The sequence below is a fragment of the Oncorhynchus tshawytscha genome, unplaced genomic scaffold (assembly GCF_018296145.1).
Source record: "Oncorhynchus tshawytscha isolate Ot180627B unplaced genomic scaffold, Otsh_v2.0 Un_contig_6717_pilon_pilon, whole genome shotgun sequence".
Classification (NCBI taxonomy): domain Eukaryota; kingdom Metazoa; phylum Chordata; class Actinopteri; order Salmoniformes; family Salmonidae; genus Oncorhynchus; species Oncorhynchus tshawytscha.
In genome coordinates, this window is record NW_024609590.1 from 18,873 (window position 1) to 42,222 (window position 23,350).

Sequence of the window (23,350 nt, forward strand, 5' to 3'; positions counted from 1 at the left end):
TTATCCGGTGTCCTGTATGAATTTAAGTATGCTCTCTAATTCTCTCTCGGAGGAGGAGGACCTGAGCCCTAGGACCATGCCTCAGAACTACCTGGCATGATGACTCCTTGCTGTCCCCAGTCCACCTGGCCGTGCTGCTGCTCCAGTTTCAACTGTTCTGCCTGCGGCTATGGAATCCTGACCTGTTCACCGGACGTGCTACCTGTCCCAGACCTATTATTTGACCATGCTGGTAATTTATGAACATCTTGGTCGTGTTCTGTTATAATCTCCACCCGGCACAGCCAGAAGAGGACTGGCCAACCCTCATAGCCTGGTTCCTCTCTAGGTTTCTTCCTAGGTTTTGGCCTTTCTAGGGAGTTTTTCCTAGACAACGTGCTTCAACACCTGCATTGCTTGCTGTTTGGGGTTTTAGGCTGGGTTTCTGTACAGCACTTTGAGATATCAGCTGATGTGTTCTTTTGCCCGTCTTAATCTTTTATTTTTATTGGCCAGTCTGAGACATGGCTTTTTCTTTGCAACGCTGCCTAGAAGGCCAGCATCCCAGAGTCGCCTCTTCACTGTTGCCATTGAGACTGGTGTTTTGCAGGTACTAATTAATGAAGCTGCCAGTTGAGGACTTGTGAGGCGTCGGTTTCTCAAACTAGACACTAATGTACTTGTCCTCTTGCTCAAGTTGTGCACCGGGGCCTCCCAATCCTCTTTCTATTCTGGTTAGAGCCCGTTTGCAGTGTTCTGTGAAGGGAGTAGTACACAGCGTTGTACGAGATCTTCAGTTTCTCGCATGGAATAGCCTTAATTTCTCAGAACAAAAAGAGACTGACGAGTTTCAGAAGAAAGATGCTCTAGATACTCAACTAGTCTAAAGGCCAATTCTCTGCACAACAGTGTTCAGCTGTGCTAACAATTGCAAAAGGGATTAGCTAACACAACGTGCCATTGGAACACAGGAGTGATGGTTGCTGATAATGGGCCTCTGTACACCTATGTAGACATTCTATTTTTTTTATTTGATTAAAAAACATTTCCAGCTACAATAGTCATTTACAACATTAACAATGTCTACACTGTATTTCTGATCAATTTTATGTTATTTTAGAATGAACAAAAAAAATTGCTTTCCTTTCAAAAAAAACAAGGACATTTCTAAGTGACCCCAAACTTTTGAATGGAAGTGTATGTATTTCTATCAAAACGTTCTACAACATAGTGCCCTGCTGAACACGCCCAGTTATCTTCGAACTCTAATGACTGATTTACACTACAGGGCCGAGAACAAGAACTGTACTGGCTCAGTTATTTTATTTTCACATTGTCCTTTCTAGCAGAGTTCCAGCAACTGTGGTGGATGGATAACCAGGCCAGCCCAACACAGTACAGTACAGCTTGGCTCAGTATTGTGAAAACAGTACAAAGTTAAGAGTGATGAGAAAGCTATAGCACCAGTAGAGGTGACAAGGACAGAATATTGACCATTCCTGATGAGACAGTCAACGCTTGACCTATGGGGAACACACACTGACCGTCTGGTTTATCTGGGTCGCGGTTCAGCACAGCGTAGCGTGGCAGATCGATGCCTTCCTGCTGCAGGATACGATACACCTCCCTCCTACAAAACAGACAAAATATAACATTCAGCATTCAAGTGAGAGATAGTCAACCATCGCACTTAACATGAACGCTGTATATCGAAGGCAGCACACCTCACCACACCACGTGACATCAGTCCAAACAATGCTGGTCACATCACCACCAGTAATCACCATAATATAACATACGGTCCTTATTCCGCATAAGACCTCCAGAACAGCACAGTATTCACCATGATGCTCTGTGATAGCTACACCCCTCTATACAGAACGCTAGGGTTGTCCCGATACATGGCAAATATGGTAAATATTGTGTCTTATTACTTGGATAATAAACACGTGACTCTGGGTAACAGAATAAGGCTGTTTGTTTCCCAACATCAGGACTGTTTTCCTCAAGAAATTAAGTCTGCTTCTTGTTTTATTAGCTTGCCATGATACTTCTAAATCAGAGTATTGTGATACTGTTGTCATGACAACCCTACCGTATGCATCTCTAGTTTTGGTTGTACCTGTCCTGTATGTGGTACTGTGTGTTCAGGTCATTGATGAGCAGTGGGTTTCGGAGATTGGCGTAGCTCACTGCCTTGTCCAGCGGGAATCCTACAAATTCAAATGCAACACCAACTGTTAGCAAATCCTATACGCAGGCTACACAGTATGTGCAAACCTCGCCAGGGGCAAGAATGGGACACATTAATGAAGACAGACAAGTGAAAGTAATTGAAATGAGTGGGCAAACATTGTTCAACTGGGTTTCTCCAACACTTTGCTCAAATCAATGGTAGCAAATTTAGTCACATTAGTCAAAACAGGCTGTTTGTGGTGTCAGACAGAATTACTCAAGATGGGTTGAAGACGAGTAAGGCTGACACAGCGTGGTACGAGAACGGGCTGTCTGTGTGTGTGTGTGTGTGTGTGTGTGTGTGTGTATATGATGTAGTGTGCATGTGACTGTGTTTAAATATGTGTAATCACTTCTTGGACTATAGAATAATGGGTGGGGTAATTCAGTTGAATACAGTTATTTCATCAGCGAACAGAGTTGGTGTGTGTGTGTGTATTCCACCTTTGGAGTGGAAGGAGACGAGGCAGTCACACAGGGGCCATTTGTCCACGGGCTCGTTGAGAATGACGTCCTCAGGGAAGATGACTACAGTGATGTACTCAAACCTGCACAGACGCTCCAGGATCTGGGTCATGGGCTTTGACTTGGACTTCTTCATCATGGAACAGATCCCCACCACGATCTGTCTCTCCGGGGGCTGAGAGGGAGATCACTTTATTGAGTACTTTGACAACAGTCTTGAGTAGATTTACAACCAGTCAACCAACTAGTCAATGAAATGGATCAACAGTTGTCACAAAAGTGCTTTACAGTTGAGTAGTCTCATGCAGTCTTACATGATCTTGTGCTGTGGAATTAGTCCTAATATCTGTAGCCTCCATTGTGATGGTATCTACAGTTGAAGTCAGAAGTTTACATACGCCTTAGCCAAATATATTTAAACTCAGTTTCACAATTCCTGACATTTAATCCTAGTAAATTATTCCCTGGTCAGCTAGGATCACCACTTTATTTTAATAATGTGATATGCCAGAATAATAAGAGAGAATGATTTATTTCAGCTTTTATTTCTTTCATCAAATTCCCAGTGGGTCAGAAGTTGACATACGATCAATTAGTATTTGGTAGAATTGCCTTTAAATTGTTTAACTTGGGTCAAACGTTTCAGGTAGCCTCAAAACAAGCTTCCCACAATAAGTTGGGTGTATTTTGGCCCATTCCTCCTGACAGAGCTGGTGTAACTGAGTCAGGTTTGTAGGCCTCCTTGCTCGCACACGCTTTCTCAGTTCTGACCACAAATTTACTATAGGATTGAGGTCAGGACTTTGTGATGGCCTCTCCAATACATTTACTTTGTTGTCCTTAAGCTATTTTGCTACAACTTTGGAAGTATGCTTGGGGTCATTGTCCATTTGAAAGATCCATTTGTGACCAAGCTTTAACTTCCTGCCTGATGTCTTGAGATGTTGCTTCAATATATCCACATAATTTCCCTTCCTCATGATGCAATCTATTTTGTGAAGAGCACCAGTCCCTCCTGCAGCAAAACACCCCCACAACATGATGCTGCCACCCCTGTGCTTCATGGTTGGGATGGTGTTCTTTAACTTACAAGCCTCCCCCTTCTCCTCCAAACATAACAATGGTAATTATGGCCAAACAGTTCTATTTTTGTTTCATCAGACCAGAGGACATTTCTACAAAAATTACAATCTTTGTCCCCATGTGCAGTTGCAAACCGTAGTCTGGCATTTTTAATGACTGTTTTGGAGCAGTGGCGTCTTCCTTGCTGAGTGGTTGTCGATATAGAACTTGTTTTACTGTGGATAGAAATACTTTTGTACCGGTTTCCTCCAGCATCTTCACAAGGTCGTTTGCTGTTGTTCTGGGATTGATTTGCACTTTTCGCACCAAAGTACATTCATCTCTAAGAGACAGAACGCATCTCCTTCCTGAGCGGTATAACGGCTGCGTGGTCCCATGGTGTTTATACTTGCGTAGTATTGTTTGTACAGATGAACATGGTACCTTCAGGAAGAAATTGCTCCCAAGCATGAACCAGACTTTTTTCCCCCTGAGGTCTTGGCTGATTTCTTGTGGTTTTCCCATGATGTCAAGCAAAGAGGCACTGAGTTTGAAGGTAGACCTTCGTACACCTCCAATTGACTCAAATGATGTCAATTAGCCTATCAGAAGCTTATAAAGCCATGACATCATTTTCTGGAATTTCCAAGCTGTTTAAAGGCACAGTCAACTTAGTTTATGTAAACTTCTGACCCACTGGAATTGTGATACAGTAAGTGAAATAATCTGTCTGTAAACAATTGTTGGAAAAATTACTTGTGTCATGCACAAAGTAGATGTCCTGACCAACTTGCCAAAACTATAGTTTGTAAACAAGAAATTTGTGGAGTGGTTGAAAAACGAGTTTTAATGACTCCAACCAAAGTGTATGTAAACTTCTGACTTCAACTGTAATGGAGGTTACCATATCAGGGCCAGTTGTCTAATGTACTTTCATGCGGGTGATTCATATGTGACATCATGAGGCCTGATGTAATCTTGTGTAGTCTCGTCTCATGCGGTCTCACCGAGTCTGTGTCCTCGTCGTCCTCGTACAGCTCCATGTCGGTCCTCATGCTGCAGCTGTCGTAGTCCTCCAGGCCCTCGCTCTCATCGTCCTCGCAGCCCACGAAGAATCTGGGAGCGCCGCGCTGGCTCTCGCCCGGGCTGGCGGGCTCTGACATCACAATCCCCGGCGGCAGCCTTCAGCGTCCCGCCGCGCCATCGCACACCAACACACCGCCGGGGAGGGCCGCCGATGGAGGCGCACAAAGCCTACTAGGAGCCGATTGGCTGGTGACTCAAGTCTCGAGGTGGGCTAAACTGCTCTGTGGAGTGTATTGGTATGGGGGTGGTAGGGTGAGGAAGGGAAGGGGATACAAGAGCTGGTCCTGGGGCAGGGGGAATGTGTTGAGGGTTAAGTTGTAATAGGTGTGTGACAGACTATGTTAGTAGTAGTGGTGATGGTGTTTCTGGGGTGGGGTTGCTGAGGCCTCATTCTTTACTTAGCGGTTAAAGATCTCATGTTTCAGGCCTGGGGCTGGGCTTCTTGTGTGGTCTCAGGACTAGTAGGGGTAGATCCAACTATAATGGGACCACAGCCCATTCCTCTATGCTTGTCCAAGATCAACAGAGTCTAGAAATGAAACAGAGAGATTATAGAGGATATTCAATAGCAGGTACCCCAGGGGTACACGCAATGATTCACATGGAAATACAAAAATCTATAAAAAATGTTGAAATAAAAAAACTAATAATAATTCACATTTTCAAGCAGTCCATTTAGTAAGGCCTGCATCCATAGACACATACCAGCTCTACTGGTAGTACTGCTACTACCAGCAGCACTACACCTGCACCTGTCGATGACAAGTTGTTCTGCTTCCACGAGCACATCCAATGCTAGCATCAGTAATTCTACATGTGAAGGACCAGCTAGCATGGACACTGACAGTTGTGAATCTGATGCAGCCGAAGAGCTACTGCCCCCTTACCAGGGAAAGCACCGAACAGACAATGGCGTTAGACGATCGAAGATGCACAAATAAGATGAGAACTACATTGATTTGGGATTCACTTATATTGAGAGTAGTGCCTTTCCTCAGACAGTGTTTTACATCTCATAACTCGATGAAACCGTCACTCTGCGCAGACATTTAGAAACAAAACATCCCAATTTGAAAAATAAGCCACAGGTGTTCTTTGGGCGAGAATTAAGATGACTTTCAAGTAGTAAGACATGTATAAAAGCAACAGATACCATTAATAAGAAGGTGCTAGAAGCGTCTTATATGGTGAGCTAACACGTGGCTAGGACAGGCAAGCCCCATACTATTGTGGAGGACTTAACTATTCCTTCATCAAACAACACACTGTTTCACGACGCATCCGTGACATGGCAGGAGATGTTTTGAAACAATTATTGCTTGGCATACAAGCCAGTAAATTCTATGCGTTACAGCTGGATGAGTCAGACGTGGCGGGCCTGGCACAGCTCCTGGTATATGTCTGTTACAGCTGGATGAGTCACCCGTGGCGGGCCTGGCACAGCTCCTGGTATATGTCTGTTACAGCTGGATGAGTCAGACGTGGCGGGCCTGGCACAGCTCCTGGTATATGTCTGTTACAGCTGGATGAGTCAGACGTGGCGGGCCTGGCACAGCTCCTGGTACATGTCTGTTACAGCTGGAGGAGTCAGACGTGGCGGGCCTGGCACAGCTCCTGGTACATGTCTGTTACAGCTGGATGAGTCAGACGTGGCGGGCCTGGCACAGCTCCTGGTACATGTCTGTTACAGCTGGATGAGTCAGACGTGGCGGGCCTGGCACAGCTCCTGGTATATGTCTGTTACAGCTGGATGAGTCAGACGTACCAGGAGCTGTGCCAGGCCCGCCACATGTCTGTTACAGCTGGATGAGTCAGACGTGGCGGGCCTGGCACAGCTCCTGGTATGTGTACGTTACGTTTATGGGGGGTCAATTAAGGAAGACATCCTCTTCTGCAAACCAGGAGAGGATATTTTTGAAGTACTGCACAGCTTTGTGACATTAAATGGACTTTGGTGGTCAAGATGTGTTGGTATCTGTGCTGATGGCGGAAAGGCCATGACAGGGAGACATAGTGGAGTGGTAACGCGTGTGCAAGCAGTTGCTCCCGACACCACTTGGGTATATGGCAGCATCCACTGAGAGGCTCTTGCTGCCAAGGGAAATACGTTTTGGACACTACAGTGAAAAGGGTTAACTTTGTTAAAGCAAGGCCCCTGAACTCATGTATTTTCTGCACAACGCAATGATATGGGCAGTGACCATGTAGTGCTTTTACAATATACAGAAGTGCGCTGGTTATCAAGGGGCAAAGTATTGACATGTTTTTTTTTTAATTGAGAAACAAGCTTAAAGTTTTTACTGACCATAATTCTCACTTGTCTGACTGGTTGCATGATGACGAGTTTCTCACACGACTGGCCTGTCTGGGTGATGTTTTTTCTCACCTGAATGATCTGAATCTAGGATCTTCTCTGTCTGCATTAACAAGGACAACACACAGGTCTTTCCATCATTGTATGATTTTGCCTGCAAATTAACTCAAGCTTACGGACAATGTCAAATGTGATACAGCGAAGCACCGGAGTGAGTTGCGTGCGCAATTACTTTCCTGAAACGGATGAGACAAACAACTGGATTCGTTATCCCTTTCATGCCCTGCCTCCAATCCACTTACCGATATCTGAACAAGAGAGCCTCATCCAAAATTACAACAAGCGGTTCTGTGAAAATTTTATTTAATCAGAAGCCACTGCCAGATTTCAGGATTGGGCTGCGCTCAGAGTATCCTGCCTTGGCAAATCACGCTGTTAAGACACCGATGCCCTTTGCAACCACGTACCTATGTGAGAGTGGATTCTCAGCCCGCACTGACATGAAAACGGAATACAGGCACAGACTGTGGGAAATTATTTAAGGCTGAGACTCTCCGATACAACCCAACATTGCAGAGATATGAGCATCCTTTCAAGCACAAGTTACTCACAATCGTCGATGAACAAATAAGGTTTTATATGTAAGATGGTTAAATAAAGACCAGAATGTATTATTATTATTTGTGCCCTGGTCCTATAAGAGCACTGTCACTTCCCACGAACCGGGTTGTGACAAAAACTCACTCATTCTTATGTTTAATAAATGTATTGTATAGTGTGTGTGTGGCACGCTTACAATGATGGCAAAAAACATTTGAGAGTGCGCTGACCCTGGTGCTAGAGGGGGTACGCAGCTGGAGGTTGAATGTTTGAAGGGGTAAGTGACTATAAAAAGTTTGGGAACCACTGGCCCATAGGATTCCCAACAGCATCCATATTAAGACGGAGGAGGGGCTAGAGGCCCAGTTCCATACTGATAATTGCTCTGTAAAACTGGACACTGCGTCCGACGCCCCAGAGTGTGACCAAGCTCATCTGTTAAGAGCACACAGCAGTGGCATGAGGGAGCATCGATTCCCCCCCAAACACTAAATGTTACACTGCCTGCCCTGACATCAGCAAAACCCTGTAATCAGGGGTTGGAAAACCTCAGGAAGAACACATCTATTGTATGTGTTGTGTGGATGATTTGACATCAGCGCTGAACTGTGGTCGCAGGTCTGTGTCCCATGACAGAGCAGCACTGGCCTACATGGCCGATTACTAAGCTCTCGGTTAGCTGTTACCACTCATTACAACCTGCCACATCATACAGAACTTTGGAAGACAAGCCTCCAGCCAGTTGATTCCCATCAGGAGAGCTGTTATTCACAGAATGTTACTAATATTCTGTGCCTGGCTGAGTATTATAGAATAGCATAGTCAGGCTACAAAATATGTTGCCTAATTACTGCACAAAAGCATCTTACATGCCTGGACATGTCAACAACAAAAAACCTAGCGAAGAAAATGGAGAAGCCTAAAACGTGATTACCTACAATATAAGAACTAGGTAGGGTAGAGGAGGAACTGCAGGTGAGTGTGTAGAACCAGTCAGGTCTAATTACTCTACCTACTTGAACGATGCTGCATTAAAATCACATCATAGAGAGACAGAAATGTTAACACAAAATCCTGTACTTGCCAGCACTGACTAAATGAAAGCTAGGCACAAACAGAACACTGCTGTTTGATATCTGCCCCCAACTCCCATACAAAGCTAAATTCTGCTGACTGTGTGAAAGTAGCAAAGTCCATGGTACATTGGCCATCATCACTAATGGTAGGCTAGATGCCGTTACAGTGACTATTAGCCGTGAAAAAGCTCAAAGACAATTTAGGCTATCCATGTGAGTAATGGCAGTTAGGTAAACAGCGGCAGGACACGTATAGACTACAATAAATCTCACATCCAATTCTAACCACCCACCATATATATATATATTTTAGTTTAGGCTACATTCTCCAACAGAGGTCATTCAAAAATAGCCTAATCATATAGGCTAGAATCTAACTGAAATCATAATGAGAGTTGATTCATCTTCACAAATCTATCAATCTGCACACCAAAGTAAGCCGGTTAACTTCTCTAGGGTAGGGGGCAGCATTCGGAATGTTGGATGAAAAGCATGCCCAAATTAAACGAACTGCTTCTCTGGCCCAGAAGATATGATATGCTGGTAGATTTGGATAGAAAACACTCTAAAGTTTCCAAAACTGTTAAAATAGTGTCTGAGTATAACAGAACTGATTTGACAGACAAAAACCTGAGAAAAGTCAATTCGGGAAGTAGTTATTTTTGTTGGTTTTGTAGTTTTCTATTCAATGCCATTACAGTATCCATTGACTAGGACTCAAATTGCAGTTCCTCTGCCTTCAACTAGATGTCAACAGTATTTAGAAATTGTTTCAGGCGTGTATTCTGAAAAATGAGGAAGTAAGAGCAGTCTGAATGGGTGGGCCCTAAAGTGTCAGAGCTTTTTCATGCGTCCGACCGAGAGAGTGCCTTTCTTGTTTATCTTTTATATTGATGACGTTATTGTCCGGTTGAAATATTATCGATTATTTAGGCTAAAAACAACCTGAGGATTGAAGAGCTATTCCTTTCTCTTGAGTCATTAGGCTACACTGGCTAACAGTAAGACTCATCTCAGACAAACTTACAAATAGGTTTTATGTACCTGTGCGGTGCATCCAGGTAGAGTCCAATAGAGTTGAAATTTTAAAACAAAATAATCTTTGCTAATTAAGATTTATCTTGTTCCATATCAATGTCAGGTAACCAAAGAATGTTTTTATATTTAGGTAGTGAGTTGGTACAATCTGATGTTGCTGACTTGATGGCTGCACAGAACACTAGTCCTATAAACAGTATGCCAAATTCTAGCCCATATCGTTACCCCTAGAGGTCCAAGGACCGTATATGTTATTTTCAGAGGTAGACTGGCTCTGACAGCCAAAACAGCCCATCACTCCATCTAAACTTGAATCAATTGTCACTTGCAATACAGTCCTAGAAACATAAAGCCCTCTACTTTAATATCAGATCAATTATTTCACAAATGCAAAAAAACACTTACTGTGCACTGTTTCAACCAGCTTTATCAGTTGCAGCCAACAGTATCTTTCAGTAAGTTTCTGGCTGCCTTTGTTACACACAGGTGTTCTGAGCATTCTAGATAGCTAATTAGCACAGGTGGTCCCTCTGTCTTCCATATTCACGCAGTGTAACATGGAGATATGTCCGTGTGGGAACACTACTCCCCCCCACACACACAAAAAAGGTCTTACTTTAACGTTTTATTATAAATATGTTTTTTTTTTTTTAAATGTACTCCCCCATACATAAGACACCTTCGTCCAATAACTTGTGTAATGGAACTGAGATTCATGATCAAATTCATGATACTAATAAACATTTACATATTGTATTTGTGTGTGTAATGAATGTATATTAAAGCATAACAGAAATAAACAATTACATCCTAATGTAAATATTTGTTATTAATATAATGAATTTCGCATACTATTTATAGGGCTAAGTGAACACTCACATCCTGCATTGACGAGAGAGTTGTAAACGGTTGCAGATGCACAGATGCACGCAGCAGTCTTTCATCAAATCAATGTTACATCTTGCGAGATGTTGATTGTCCTATTCTTTTAAAGCCCTGATATGTCGTTGTGTCAACGTGAGGGTTGAACCTCGGCCCTCTTATCCACAGAGCAGGGAGAGAAGACTTCATTTGTTTTCGGCTTCAAAACCATGATCAACACTAGCTAACGTTTGTGTGAACAAATCAGCAAGCAAGGTTAGATTAGCTAGCTACGTTAGCTATTTTATCCGAACACCTCGAATAATACTAGCTATAGTTAACTACCTAGGCTATCTTAAATAACAGAGCAATAATAATAGTAAATAATATTGGCATCATAGCTAGATAGCTGAACTCATAACAGTAACGTTAGCTAGCTACGTTTGCAAACCCGGCTGTACTAGCTAAGACTGGTAACGCTAGTTAGCTATGTAAATCAAGCCTGTATTCGTGCCATTTTTGTATGTAATCAATGCCCCCCGTGACTCAGCGAGCTAGTACTGTAGTCATTATACCAGATATATAACTGTCGATGATAATTAAGCAACAAGTTACTTACGAAGTGGCTATATCGTTTTGTTGACGTCTTTTCGCCTCTTTCCCCCTTGACAGCTTTTAAGCGACACCTCACTTCTTCTTCGGTGAGGTTTAACAGCGGTTGGCATCCAATAAATGTTGCATTATCGCCACCTACTACTACTACTTCTTCTTTGGTGGAGATTATCGGCGGTTGGCATCCAACGTTGTGGTGCATTACCGCCACCTACTGTCCTGGAGTGTGAGACAGAGAGAAACCAAATCCTATCTGACAGCCCCGTTGCTCTTAAAAAAAAGAAGAAAATATTTGAGACTATATCTAATGACGTTCTACTCAATCCACTCTTTAAAATAATTTCCTGTATCCCCTTCTCCCTCATACTAGATATCAGCCTCTCTCTTTCCCTCTGATACTGCCCACACTGTAGCAATACATGCTCCACGGTCTCTGTTCCCTGTCAATAATCACACTTTCCTGTTGGATGCTTTCCTGTCACATTTAAGTCTTATTTAACCGGCTGTGTCTCACCCTTAATCTTGTAAAAAATAGACTCCTCTCTTCTGTCCCTTCCTGCCGTTCTCCCGTCCCCGACTTTCCTCTGTACTTGAAATAAATGCCTGCCCTTAGTATCTCTATTCCACTGCTCCTGCCATCTCTGCACCATCACTGTCCATATCAGTCTTTTTGCCTCTGCCTTGCTCATTGAAACTACAACATCCCCATTTCTTAGTGCTTGTTTAGCCAGTACATCAACTGCCTCGTTCCCTTCCACCCCACATGGGCTGGGACCCAAGTAAATCTTATCTGTATACCCATCTGTGTAATCCTGCAATGGGTTTGTAGCACCTCATAAAGCAGGTATTGTCTGGTATGTGATCTAAAGGACTGGAGACTCATTAACACTGCACAGGAATCAGAGCAAATAACTACTCTTTCTGGCTTGACTTCCTCCACCCACTGCAAGACCAACAGTATGGCCATCAATGTTGCCGTATATACAGCCATAGGATCTGTAATACGTTTCCTGACTTCCACCCCACATTCCTGCACTACAAATGCTGGCCATCTTTTGAACCATCTGTGTAAATGGCCACAAAATCTTGATACACAATACCCAAGGACAGGAGGTAGCAGGTAGCCTAGTGGTTAGAGTGTTGGAATAGTAACCGAAAGGTTGCAAGATCAAATCCCTGAGCTGACAAGGTAAAAATCTGTCGTTCTGCCCCTGAACAAGGCAGTTAACCCACTGTTCCTAGGCTGTCATTGACAATAAGAATTTGTTCTTAACTAACTTACCTAGTTAAGGGAAAAAAAACAGATGTCTGTTAAAAAAATCCAATGGCTCAACACTCTATGTTTCCTCAAAACTTCAAGATCAACTACTGGAGGTGGGAGTAGCCATGGTGGTTTTACATGAAAAGCTATCGTTGGACTAAACTCCCTTCCATACAGTCCCATCTCCTTTGCCTGGGTATTACCCACCCAAAGCTTGTGTTCTGTCTTTGCTCATGTTCCCAACATGCCTGTAGGATGAGACATTCAGCACCTTCTTACACTTTCCCACCACTCTCTCAATGTGTTCTGCCCAGGTCAGTCTAGTGTCAAAGTATACCCCAAGAAACCTGAAGGCCCCCACCCTCTCCAAGTTTCTCCCATACAACCTCAAGCATACCCCACCTTCTTCCTGGTAAAGAACACTGTCTGAGTTTTCTCTAGAGAACCTGAATCCCCACATTAATGGCCACCGATCTACCTCATCTTTTGCTTCCTGTACCTTCCTGACTATGTAAGGCACTTTCCTGTTTCAGAATGATAATGCCCCCATGCACAAAGCGAGGTCCATACATAAATGGTTTGTCGAGATCGCTGTGGAAGAACTTGACTGGCCTGCACAGCTCCCTGACCTCAACCCCATTGAACACCTTTGGGATGAATTGGAACACCGACTGCAATCCAGGCCTAATCGCCCAACATCAGTGCCCGACTTCACTAATGCTCTTGTGGCTAAATGGAAACAAATCCCTGTAGCAAAGTTCCAACATCTAGAGTAGAGGCTGTTATAGCAGCAAAGGGGGGACCAACTCCATATTAAAGCCCATGATTTTGGAATGAGATGTTCGATGAGCAGGTGTCCGCCTACTTTTGGTCACGTAGTGTATACAAACAAAGTAAATGGCTCAGTAGAATAGAATAAACATGTTAGCATCAATATAACACAGGAAGGCACAATTTTTGGGAAGGGGGTGGGGTATTTTTGGTGTCAAGTGTTTAAATTGTGCAGCAGCCTAGGCTACTTAGCAATCATAATAAGAGTCTGGTAGCAGCAGCTGTGATGTGTGTGTAGCATTAAGCTAAGGATCCTGGGATTAAGCACCTCCCTCTGCAACTGGATCCTGGATTTACTGACAGGCTGCCCCCAGGTGGTGAGAGTAGGTAGCAACACATCTGCCATGCTGATCCTCAACACCGGAGCCCCTCAGGGTGCGTGCTCAGTCCCCTCCTGTACTCCCTGTTCACCCACGACTGGGTGGCCAGACGACAGGCCTGATCACGACAACGACGAGACAGCCTATAGGGAGGAGGTCAGAAACCTAGCCTGGTGGTGCCAGAATAACAACCTGTCCCTCACTGTAACCAAGACTAAGGAGTTGATTGTGGACTACAGGAAAAGGAGGACCGAGCACGCTCCCAATCTCATCGACAGGCTGTAGTGGTGCAGGTTGTGAGCTTCAAGTTCCTTGGTGTCCACATCACCAACAAACTAGAATGGTCCAAACACACCAAGACAGTCGTGAGGAGGGCATGACAAAGCATATTCCCCCTTAGGAAACTAAAAGATTTTACTCCTGAACAGGTAACTCTACTGTTATTTTTCACTGTTGTTTTTATTTCTTTCCTTATCTATTGTTCACCTAATACCTTTTAAAAAAAAATTAAATTGCACTGTTGGTTAGGGCCTGTAAGTTAGCATTTCACTGTAAGGTCTACACCTGTTGTATTCGGCGCACGTGACAAATAAACTTTCATTTGATTTAATGTGTGTGTTTGTGGATGTCTGTGTGTGTGAGTGTTAAGGTGCAGAGAATCAGAGCAGATCCAGTTCAAGTGTTCAGCAGTCTGACGGCTTGTAGACAGAAATTGTCTAAACCTGTTGGTATCGGACCCCTTGTTCCGATATAGTCTGCCAGACAGGAGTAGCCTAACACAGAACCCAAACTGGCTGCGCGCGTGTGCCATCGTGCATAAATGTATCGACCTGTGCATTTCAGGTAAAATAACAACTCAATGTTTAAATCCCAGGACAAATTAGCTAGCAACAGCAAGCTAGCTAAATAGGACAAATTAGCTAGCGAGTGCTAGCAAAACGATCGCTCCCTCTGACCTCGCCTACCACTAAATCACTCCCTCCAGTTTCCCGCCACAGCAGTTCAGAAACAGCATGCAGTGAAGAAGTGTGGTGGTCTGGCAACGGCGTTGGTACGTAACTAAGCAATAATAAATAGTTTGCTTCGTTTCATCATGATACTTCGTTTTATTGAGCCAGATGTGAGATTACAAATAATATACATGAGTTTAACACTGATGTAGATAAACACATTTTGTATAACTAAATCTAAACGGTTTCCCCTTTTATCGGTGGCTAAAAGCCTGTTAACTACTACTTCAAGGTCTCAGAGCAAGTGACGTCACCGATTGAAACGCTATTTATTGCGCACCACGGCTAACTAAGCTAGACGTTTCACATCCGTTACGCTAGCATGCTTTTGCGGCACAGTCGAACACGCCCCGGACCTCGGGCTCGAAGGTTCGAGACCTGCTCCCTGCTGTTTCATTAAAATATACTGTAGCCATAGTCACTGCTTCCAGCATACCGCTAGTGCTGTTCGAGTTAGGTTATAGATTTCCAGGACTAAAATTCGTTTTCAGCTGTAACTAATTAATCAAGATGAATTTCCGCAGGTGAGTCTTCTGCTTGTTCGTCGATGTATGTGGCATCAATTCTGACCGATATCTACTGTTTAGTCAAGGTTAAGGATACATTTTCTGCTCTGTCTCAGGCAAGTTGGCTAGCAAAGTCAACGCTAGCTACCTCCTCGGCCTGTAGCTAGTTAACTTGGCTACGTCGCGTTCTTTTTATTGACCAGCGTCTGTGATAATGTAGGTTAACGTTAAAGCTGACTATAGGTCACTAGTTATATTCTCTATGTAACGTCAGCTAATTTGACCATGATGAAGTAACGTTAACGTCAGATAAGTAAAATACGAAGCCAGAGACCAAATGAGCTAGAAACGATCAGAGCCATCTATTAACAGTTAACTTTAGTGATATGGCTCTGGTTATGAAGTTTCAACCAGGTCTGATGACCGTTTATATTAATAACATCTCTTAATAGTCTCTTGGTTATGAAAGTTTGTCGATAACAAGTTGTCAATTTCTTTTTAGTTGTCTGAGTGTTGCAGTCATCTGGTTCCTGTCTTCCAGCCAGTCGAACTCAGGTTGGTTTTTAATGAGATAAATCAAAATATTTTCACATGTGCCGAATACAACAGGTGTGCAGACCTTACAGTGAAATGCTTATTTACAATACAGTTGTTAGAAACGTAAGTGTGAAGTAAAAAATGTATAAGAAATAAAATTTAAAAAATCATTAAAGAGCAGCTTTAAAATAACAGTGGTGAGGCTATATACAGGGGGTACCATAGGGACGGTACGAGGTTTCCTCCAGGTGTGACGCTTTGCTTTCAGATTGAGATCAATCTTGGTTTCATCAGACCAGAGAATTTTGTTTCTCATGGTCAGAGTCCTTTAGGTGCCTTTTTGCCAAACCAAGTGGACTGTCATGTGCCTTTTACTGAGGAGTAGCTTCCCTCTGGTCACTCTACCATAAAGGCCTGATTGGTGGAGTGCTGCAGAGATGGTTGTCCTTTTAGAAAGTTCTCCCATATCCACAGAGGAACTCTGGAGCTCGGTCAGGGTGACCATCAGGTGCTTGGTCACCTCCCTGACCAAGGCCCTTCTCCCCCGATTGCTCAGTTTGTCTGGGTGGCCAGCTCAAACTTTGTCCGTTTAAGAATGGAGGCCACTGTGTTCTTCTGGGCCCCCGAGTGGCGCAGGTGTCACTACAGTCCCTGTTTCAAATCCAGGCTGAATCACATCCGGTTGTGATTGGGAGTCCCATAGGGCGGCACACAATTGGCCCAGTGTCATCCAAGTTTGGCCGGGGTAGGCCTTCATTGTAAATTATTCCCGTTTATTTACAATGATGGCCAAACCCTTCCCTAACCTGGACGACGCTGGGCCAATTGTGCGCCGCCCTATGGGACTCCCGATCACGGTTGGTTGTGATACAGCCTGGAATTGACTCCTCTAGCACTGCGATGCAGTGTCTTAAACACTGCGCCACTGCGGATTATTTTACCACACCTGCATTGCAATCCAATGCATGCATGATTTCTGCAATACACACACTGATATATATATATTGCAGCGCTGTCATTTTTGGGGGGCTGTGCTAGAGAAGGCTGTGTCTGTCTGCTAATACAGGACTATTGAAAGTCCAGTGAACTAATTTTGTGAAATTATGATATTAATATTCCGATTTTTCAGGGAGTGCTGCAACACCCTCAGCACTCCTACTTCCTGTGGCCATGGTCTTAGAGAAAAACAAGCCACATGTACATGTTTGTGAGTCTCACCTTTCCACAGAGGGGTATCCCAAACTGTTTGGATGCTACAGACAGAAGTTGGCAGAGTCCCCCAAGATGCTTGTCGGGGTCGTAGAGCAGAATGGAGAACACCACCGCTACAGACAATTTTGTGTCTAACTTTCTCATCATTATTCATGATTAATTCAAGACTATCCATAATCATGGTAGTGTCCACATTCATTTAGAAGTGATTAGAAACATTCTATTTTTATTTACAATAAAAATTACACAATACATTATTTACTGTTCATTTCTGTTGGCCACAAAATAATTTTACTTTTGGATGATAATAATAATAATACTTTTGGAGATCACTGTACAATGCGGAGTAGGCACAGGCCTAGTGTTCTTTTTTGAATGTATTCATACAGTGCAGACTGGACCGAGGTCCCCGACCGGTTCGGTATGAGTACTGTACCGTTACACTCCTATTGTAAGTTGGAGACATCGAAGCATGTTTGTTTTCTGCTGGTGGCTGGTAAAGTTTGCCTTTCTGACCAACTTCATTATAATTAGCTGAGTGGAATTGAAGGTGTGAAATGCTCTATCCTTAATTGCAATACTGGTTTGGAAACCAGTAATCATCATAATTATCATCCTAAATTACTTTACAAATAGAAGATACACACTTTTACTGTTGTGTTTTACCATATATTTCACTATTTGTTTTTGGTGGGACATAGTTCGAGCGGACGTTTATTTTCTGTTCCTTCCCATGTTTCCATTTGCTCAGAAAGTGATGTAGTTTGGGGAAAATGTGCAATGCGAAACATCTCTGTTGGAATCTGTGTTAAAATGGTGCACAGTACTACATATATCTTCTGTACAATTGATATAAGGGTAGTTTGAGCTTTCCAAAACCATATTATATATTATTAACGGTTAGACAGAGCGTCGGGATTGTTGTACACAATCCCAGCATAATTTATGAATTATTAAAAAATAATCCTGTCAGACACCTTTTAATACAATTCATAACAATACTGCTTTACATGACTTCTCTTTATGTAATTACTCGCCTTGTTGGCTGAGAGAAAGTGTATGTAAATAGCACTAGCATCTTGAAAGAGCCTCGGGAGCAACATTAGAATGTTAACTTTTGCTGTGGCGGTAAAAATAATAATTTCTCTCATTTTTTACAGTGCTACACTCAGGTATACGTTATCTTCGTGTAACCAGAGGAGGGTCTGTAACTTTACCAATAACTGACGGCCAATGTCCTGAGTCGGACTTCGGATTATGTACAGAGAGAAAAGGCCCAGTGGTCACTTATGAGAACAACGTGATCACCGAGGGGCCAAATTATCTGGGCAGGATCCAGCTGATGAACGACTCCAATGGCTGTGCTGTTGTAGTTCACAATGTAACCGAAGAAGATACAAAGACAGTTTATTATACAGACGGTGGTCTTCCAGGTCAACTGAGAATTGTACTTGAAATGACAAGTAAGAAGCCTCCTCTTTTTTGCATTAAAAAGCTTCAGTGAAAAGTGTGACGGCGCGGTTTCTAAAGCTCCACTGTTGCTTAGCTGTACTGAAGGGATGAAATATCAGTTATAAAGCGGTTATTGCTATTGTAAACATTGCAGCACTATCACAAATTCATTAAGCTTTTTCTTATGGTATATTTTCAGACATTACTGAGAGTTCAACCACTACAGCAGCCCCACAACAATCTACAACCACACGAGGAGGTATTATTGTCACCTGATCTTTAACCTGGAAGAAGATAATGCAGGGTTTCCCAAACTTCAACCGGGGGACCCCAGGGAATACACATGTTGGTGTTCTTTTTTCCCGAGCACTACATAGCTAATTTAAAATAATCAACTTTCATCAAGCTTATTTAAATAAGCTGTGTAGTGCTAAGTCAAAAACCAAAAAGTACACCCCTTGGGGTCCCCATGACCAAGTTTGGGAAACGCTGAGATTAAGAACCATCTTCGTACTGCAGAAATAATTGTTATTCAAGCATGACAACAGTGTATTTTGCTTATGATATATTTTCAGGTAGCACTGAGAGTCTGACCACCACAGCAGCCCCACAACAATCTTCAACCACACCAGGTATAATCATCGTCTGATCTTTAAGTTTAAGTAGATTGTGAGTTGTGCAGTAATAGCAGAACTCTGTTCAAATAGTATAACAAATCTACCAAGCACTTAATGAGCTTGTGTGTTGCAGTAGAACCAACAGAACTGTGCCAAAAGTGAAAACCCTGCAGATCTGTCTTTTTGAAAAGCCACATTTTCACCTCACATAGACAGCTGTGTTGTGAACTGACACACAGCAACATTCTAAATGAGGGAAAGGGGATATCTAGTCAGTTGTACAACTGAAATGTGTCTTCCTCATTTAACCCAACCCCTCTGAATCAGAGCGATAACGGGATCCCTGTTTGTATTTGAAATCAAATACATTCCAAGTTTTGGGATCTGTCATGTAGAACTAGAAGGTAAAGTTGTCTAACTCGATGTCATGATCAGGAGCTAGAAGTGGGTCAGATCTGGTTTATGTGCCAAATAGTTTTGGAATGTGTATGGTTGTGTATTTGCCCCCATCTGGCTCCTCTGGCCATATTTACTTTGACAGTCAAGATACTTTCCAACTTTTTTGGCTTCTCTGCCTTTTGGCTAAGATCAAGTGTAGTAGCTCTTAAAAATCTGTTCCTGTCAGTTTAATATCTGCTACGTCCCTTATCTGGGGACCATATATGAAATTGTATTTTGGAACTGGGAGATGGCATAGGGGCTTGCTCTGTCCCCTGCACGCATCGACCTAGTAATGCAGGCTCTCCAGGAAGGGTGCACCTCTCTGGCTGCAGGTAGCCTAGTGGTTAGAGAGGTGAGCCAACAACAAGAAGGTTGCCAGTTTGAATCCCGAGTCGTGAGGGAAGTGACCCCCCCCCACCCACACACACACACACAACTGCTCCAGGTTAGACAGGCTCCTACCTGTCCAACCTGTATATGTGCGGCTGACCGGAGCGGGAGAGCAAAGCGTAATCATAATCCAGACGCTGAGACGTCGTCCTGCGTCCCATTGTGACATAGCTACGCAATTCTGAGACTCATCTCCCAGTACGCGTCCTCTATTAATTTAAATGTTTAGACAGTTATAGAAATAGCTTGAATTCGATCCCAATGCTCCAATATTTTAGAAAAAATCTGCTGTGCGTACATGTTTGATACTATGATAGACCCTTAAGTGCTGAAGCAGGGTCAGTGCAGCAGCATGGTTTCAAATGTTGAGACTATACATTAGTGGTTGGATGTCAAATTGTAAACATTAGACCTAGCTAGATCAAAAGTTAGCTCGCTAGTTAACTATGTATTAATTAATAATAATTTATTACATTTCTTTAACACTTTCCATAGAATTTCAAAGTGCTTAAAGAGCAACAAAACAAACAAGCAAAGGTCAAGTCTTTCAAAGCTGCATCCTCCAAAGATGGAGGGTCAGTAAATGGCTTGAGCGACGGGAGTGAGACAGGATGGTAGATAGCGTTAAGGGAGTCTGCTGTCTGCTGAAGATCTTGTAGATGGCAAGTCTGGGAACCAGCCTGAGTCGTGTAGCCACTGGACTTCTCTTCCACCCTGTAGCACACACTTGGGAGATGCCTCAGCAGCTCTGCATGCCAGACATCTCACCACACTCAGAATAGTAGCCAGTCGTCCACTCTACGAGCCCTCTGCCTTAGCTCTGCTGGGTTCCACTGTCTCATTCCTCTCACACTTCAGCCACCAACTCAAATGATCTCAAAAGAAAAAAGATTGTACTGTGTCCAGATGCATTTTTCAAACAAACACTAGTCAGCTGGCTAGCCAGCCTAAGTGTTAACCTGTCAGTTAATTTGCAAATCCGTGGCTCAAACCCCCAGATATATGCAAAAAAAAACAATGTTATCAAAAATGAATAATTCAAAACAACTCTGTACAAATTTACTGGAGGTCTGTTCTTAGGCCGCTACTGGGAGACGAGATGGCAACTATAGAACATGTCCTAAACACCTTTCCAGCGCTGCGGGGGCATTACGTTTGTAGAAGTGTAATTTTGGTGTCATTTGCGCAAGTTTTGGACCACATGAAAGCTGCTGAGATTGCATTCTTTCCTACAATAATTCAGAGAACGTTAGCAATATAGAACGCATGGAAATGTATAAATTAATGTCAATATATCTCCCCTGAAACCTGAATGCATGCGCTACTCTAAGATATTAATCCCATTACCTTGCTTCAATTTGAACTGGGAATTAGGCCTTTTTAAACATGTTTTTTTTGTAATTATTTCAATATTTTATATTAATACTTTAGCACACCAGATTCTACTGCTCAATAGGACTTTGAAAAGCAGAATTGGGTGTTTGAGCAGGGCTGTAACAAAAGCCTGCATACCCATTAGATGGAATGTTAGCCACATGTTTTATACAGTACATTTACTTTTTTCACCATATTGCGTATCTAATACCACAAGTATTATATCAAAGTCAATGTTAGTTTTGTAGTAGTGCTATCAAGTAATATCCTGTCGTGAGAAATCATTACATAACATGGGTTTACTTGTATGGCAGTTTGCATTCATTTATATGTTAGTACTAGAACCAGGAAATAATCTAGTACTAGAACGGTTATTTTTTTCTGTCTCTCCAGGTCTACTTGTGGAACATCTTGCTGGGCTGGTACCAGTAGGCGGGCTGGTGGTGGTGGTGGTATGCATCAGGATATGTAAAAACAAAAATTTGAAGGAAGAACCTCCCTTGGCCGAGCTCCAAGTTCTAATTCAAAACGCATCAATGGACACAGCAGAACAATGAAAATGATATCTTGTTACTAAGGCTGGCCAGACAATCTGGACCCTCTCTTTCTAAAACTATCCTCCGCCATTGTTGCAACCCCTATTACCAGCCTGTTCAACCTCTCTTTTGTATCGTCCAAGATCCCTAAAGATTGGAAAGCTGCCGTTGTCATCCCCCTCTTCAAATGGGGTGACACCCAAGACCCAAACTGTTACAGACCTATATCCATCCTGCCCTGCCTTTCTAAAGTCTTTGAAAGCCAAGTTAATAAACAGATCATTGACCATTTCGAATCCCACCGTACCTTCTCCGCTGTACCATCCGGCACTTCAGCCATGCTCAAGGTACTAAACAATATCATAACCGTCATCGATTTAAAGACCGTACTGTGCAGCTGTCTTCATCGACCTGGCCAAGGCTTTCGACTCTGTCAATCGCCGTATTCTTATCGGCAGACTCAATAGCCTCGGTTTTTCTAATGACTGCCTCGCCTGGTTCACCGATTACTTTGCAGACGGAGTTCAGTGTGTCAAATCGGAGGGCATGTTGTCCGGACCTCTGGCAGTCTCTATGGGGGTACCACAGGGTTCAATTCTCTGGCCGACTCTTTTCCCTGTATATATCAATGATGTCGCTCTTGCTGCGGGCGATTCCTTGATCCACCTCTACGCAGGCGACACCATTCTGTATACTTCTGGCCTTTCCTTGGACACTGTGCTAACTAACCTCTAAACGAGCTTCAATGCCATACAACACTCCTTCCATGGCCTCCAACTGCTCTTAAACTCTAATAAAACCAAATGCATGCTTTTCAATCGTTCACTGCCCGCACCAGCCCGCCCGACTAGCATCACCACCCTGGACGGTTCCGTCCTAGAATATGTGGACAACTATAAATACCTAGGTGTCTGGCTAGACTGTAAACTCTCCTTCCAGACTCATATTAAACATCTCCAATCCAAAATCAAATCTAGAATCGGCTTTCTATTTCGCAACAAAGCCTCCTTCACGCCGCCAAACTTACCCTAGTTAAACTGACTATCCTACCGATCCTCGACTTCAGCGACGTCATCTACAAATTTAGCTTCCAACACTCTACTCAGCAAACTGGATGCAGTCTACCACCCACCACTGTGACCTGTATGCACTAGTCGGCTGGCCCTCGCTACATATTCGTTGCCAGACCCACTGGCTCCAGGTCATCTATAAGTCTATGCTAGGTAAAGCTCCGCCTTATCTCAGTTCACTGGTCACGATAACAACACCCACCCGTAGCACACGTTCCAGCTGGTATATCTCACTGATCATCCCCAAAGCCAACACCTCATTTGGCCGCCTTTCCTTCCAGGTCTGCTGACAGTGACTGGAACGAATTGCAAAAATCGCTGAAGTTGGAGACTTATTTCCCTCACCGACTTTAAACATCAGCTGTCTGAGCAGCTAACTGATCACTGCAGCTGTACATAGTCCATCTGTAAATAGCCCACCCAATCTACCTACCTCATCCCATACTGTTTTTATTGTATTTACTT

The 23,350-nt window shown here is 43.3% G+C and overlaps 2 protein-coding genes and 1 pseudogene across 7 annotated transcripts in view; 2 read left to right on the plus strand and 1 right to left on the minus strand.

Annotated features, from left to right (window-relative positions):
* The window catches only part of LOC112263871 (inositol hexakisphosphate and diphosphoinositol-pentakisphosphate kinase 2-like), a gene marked incomplete at its 3' end in the record, with an annotated part of 28,327 nt that extends 16,848 nt beyond the window's left edge, over positions 1 to 11,479 (minus strand). Inside the window, 5 exon segments of one of the 2 annotated variants that reach the window (XM_042316103.1) lie at positions 1,524 to 1,609; positions 2,102 to 2,192; positions 2,659 to 2,854; positions 4,749 to 5,356; positions 11,336 to 11,479. In XM_042316103.1, the coding sequence (XP_042172037.1) occupies positions 1,524 to 1,609; positions 2,102 to 2,192; positions 2,659 to 2,854; positions 4,749 to 4,904 (529 nt within the window). 2 annotated transcript variants of the gene reach the window in all.
* Positions 11,480 to 14,736: 3,257 nt separating this feature from the next.
* LOC112263870 lies at positions 14,737 to 21,986 on the plus strand. 5 transcript variants are annotated; one of them, XR_006082451.1, is made up of 6 exons: positions 14,737 to 14,791; positions 15,759 to 15,811; positions 18,166 to 18,468; positions 18,657 to 18,716; positions 19,033 to 19,089; positions 21,673 to 21,755. XR_006082451.1 is itself a non-coding variant. In XM_024440507.2 (6 exons), exons 1-6 carry the CDS (start codon positions 15,261 to 15,263, stop codon positions 21,834 to 21,836), a joined length of 651 nt encoding a protein of 216 aa, XP_024296275.1. In that variant the 5' UTR covers positions 15,047 to 15,260; the 3' UTR covers positions 21,837 to 21,982. The 5 variants fall into 5 exon arrangements, 3 of the variants coding, with proteins under 3 accessions (XP_024296275.1, XP_024296276.1, XP_024296277.1); XM_024440507.2 differs by lacking the exon at positions 14,737 to 14,791 and adding an exon at positions 15,047 to 15,274 and having other exon boundaries at positions 21,673 to 21,982; XM_024440508.2 differs by lacking the exons at positions 14,737 to 14,791; positions 19,033 to 19,089 and adding an exon at positions 15,047 to 15,274 and having other exon boundaries at positions 21,673 to 21,985.
* On the plus strand, positions 19,637 to 19,838 carry LOC112264277 (annotated as a pseudogene).
* Positions 21,987 to 23,350: the final 1,364 nt, after the last annotated feature.

Excerpts from the sequence above, each read along its gene's own strand:
- LOC112263870 (XM_024440507.2), top strand. Across the intron at positions 15,812-18,165 it reads TTCCAGCCAGTCGAACTCAG|TGCTACACTCAGGTATACGT; the intron begins GTTGGTTTTTAA and ends CATTTTTTACAG. Across the intron at positions 18,717-19,032 it reads ATCTACAACCACACGAGGAG|GTAGCACTGAGAGTCTGACC; the intron begins GTATTATTGTCA and ends ATATATTTTCAG.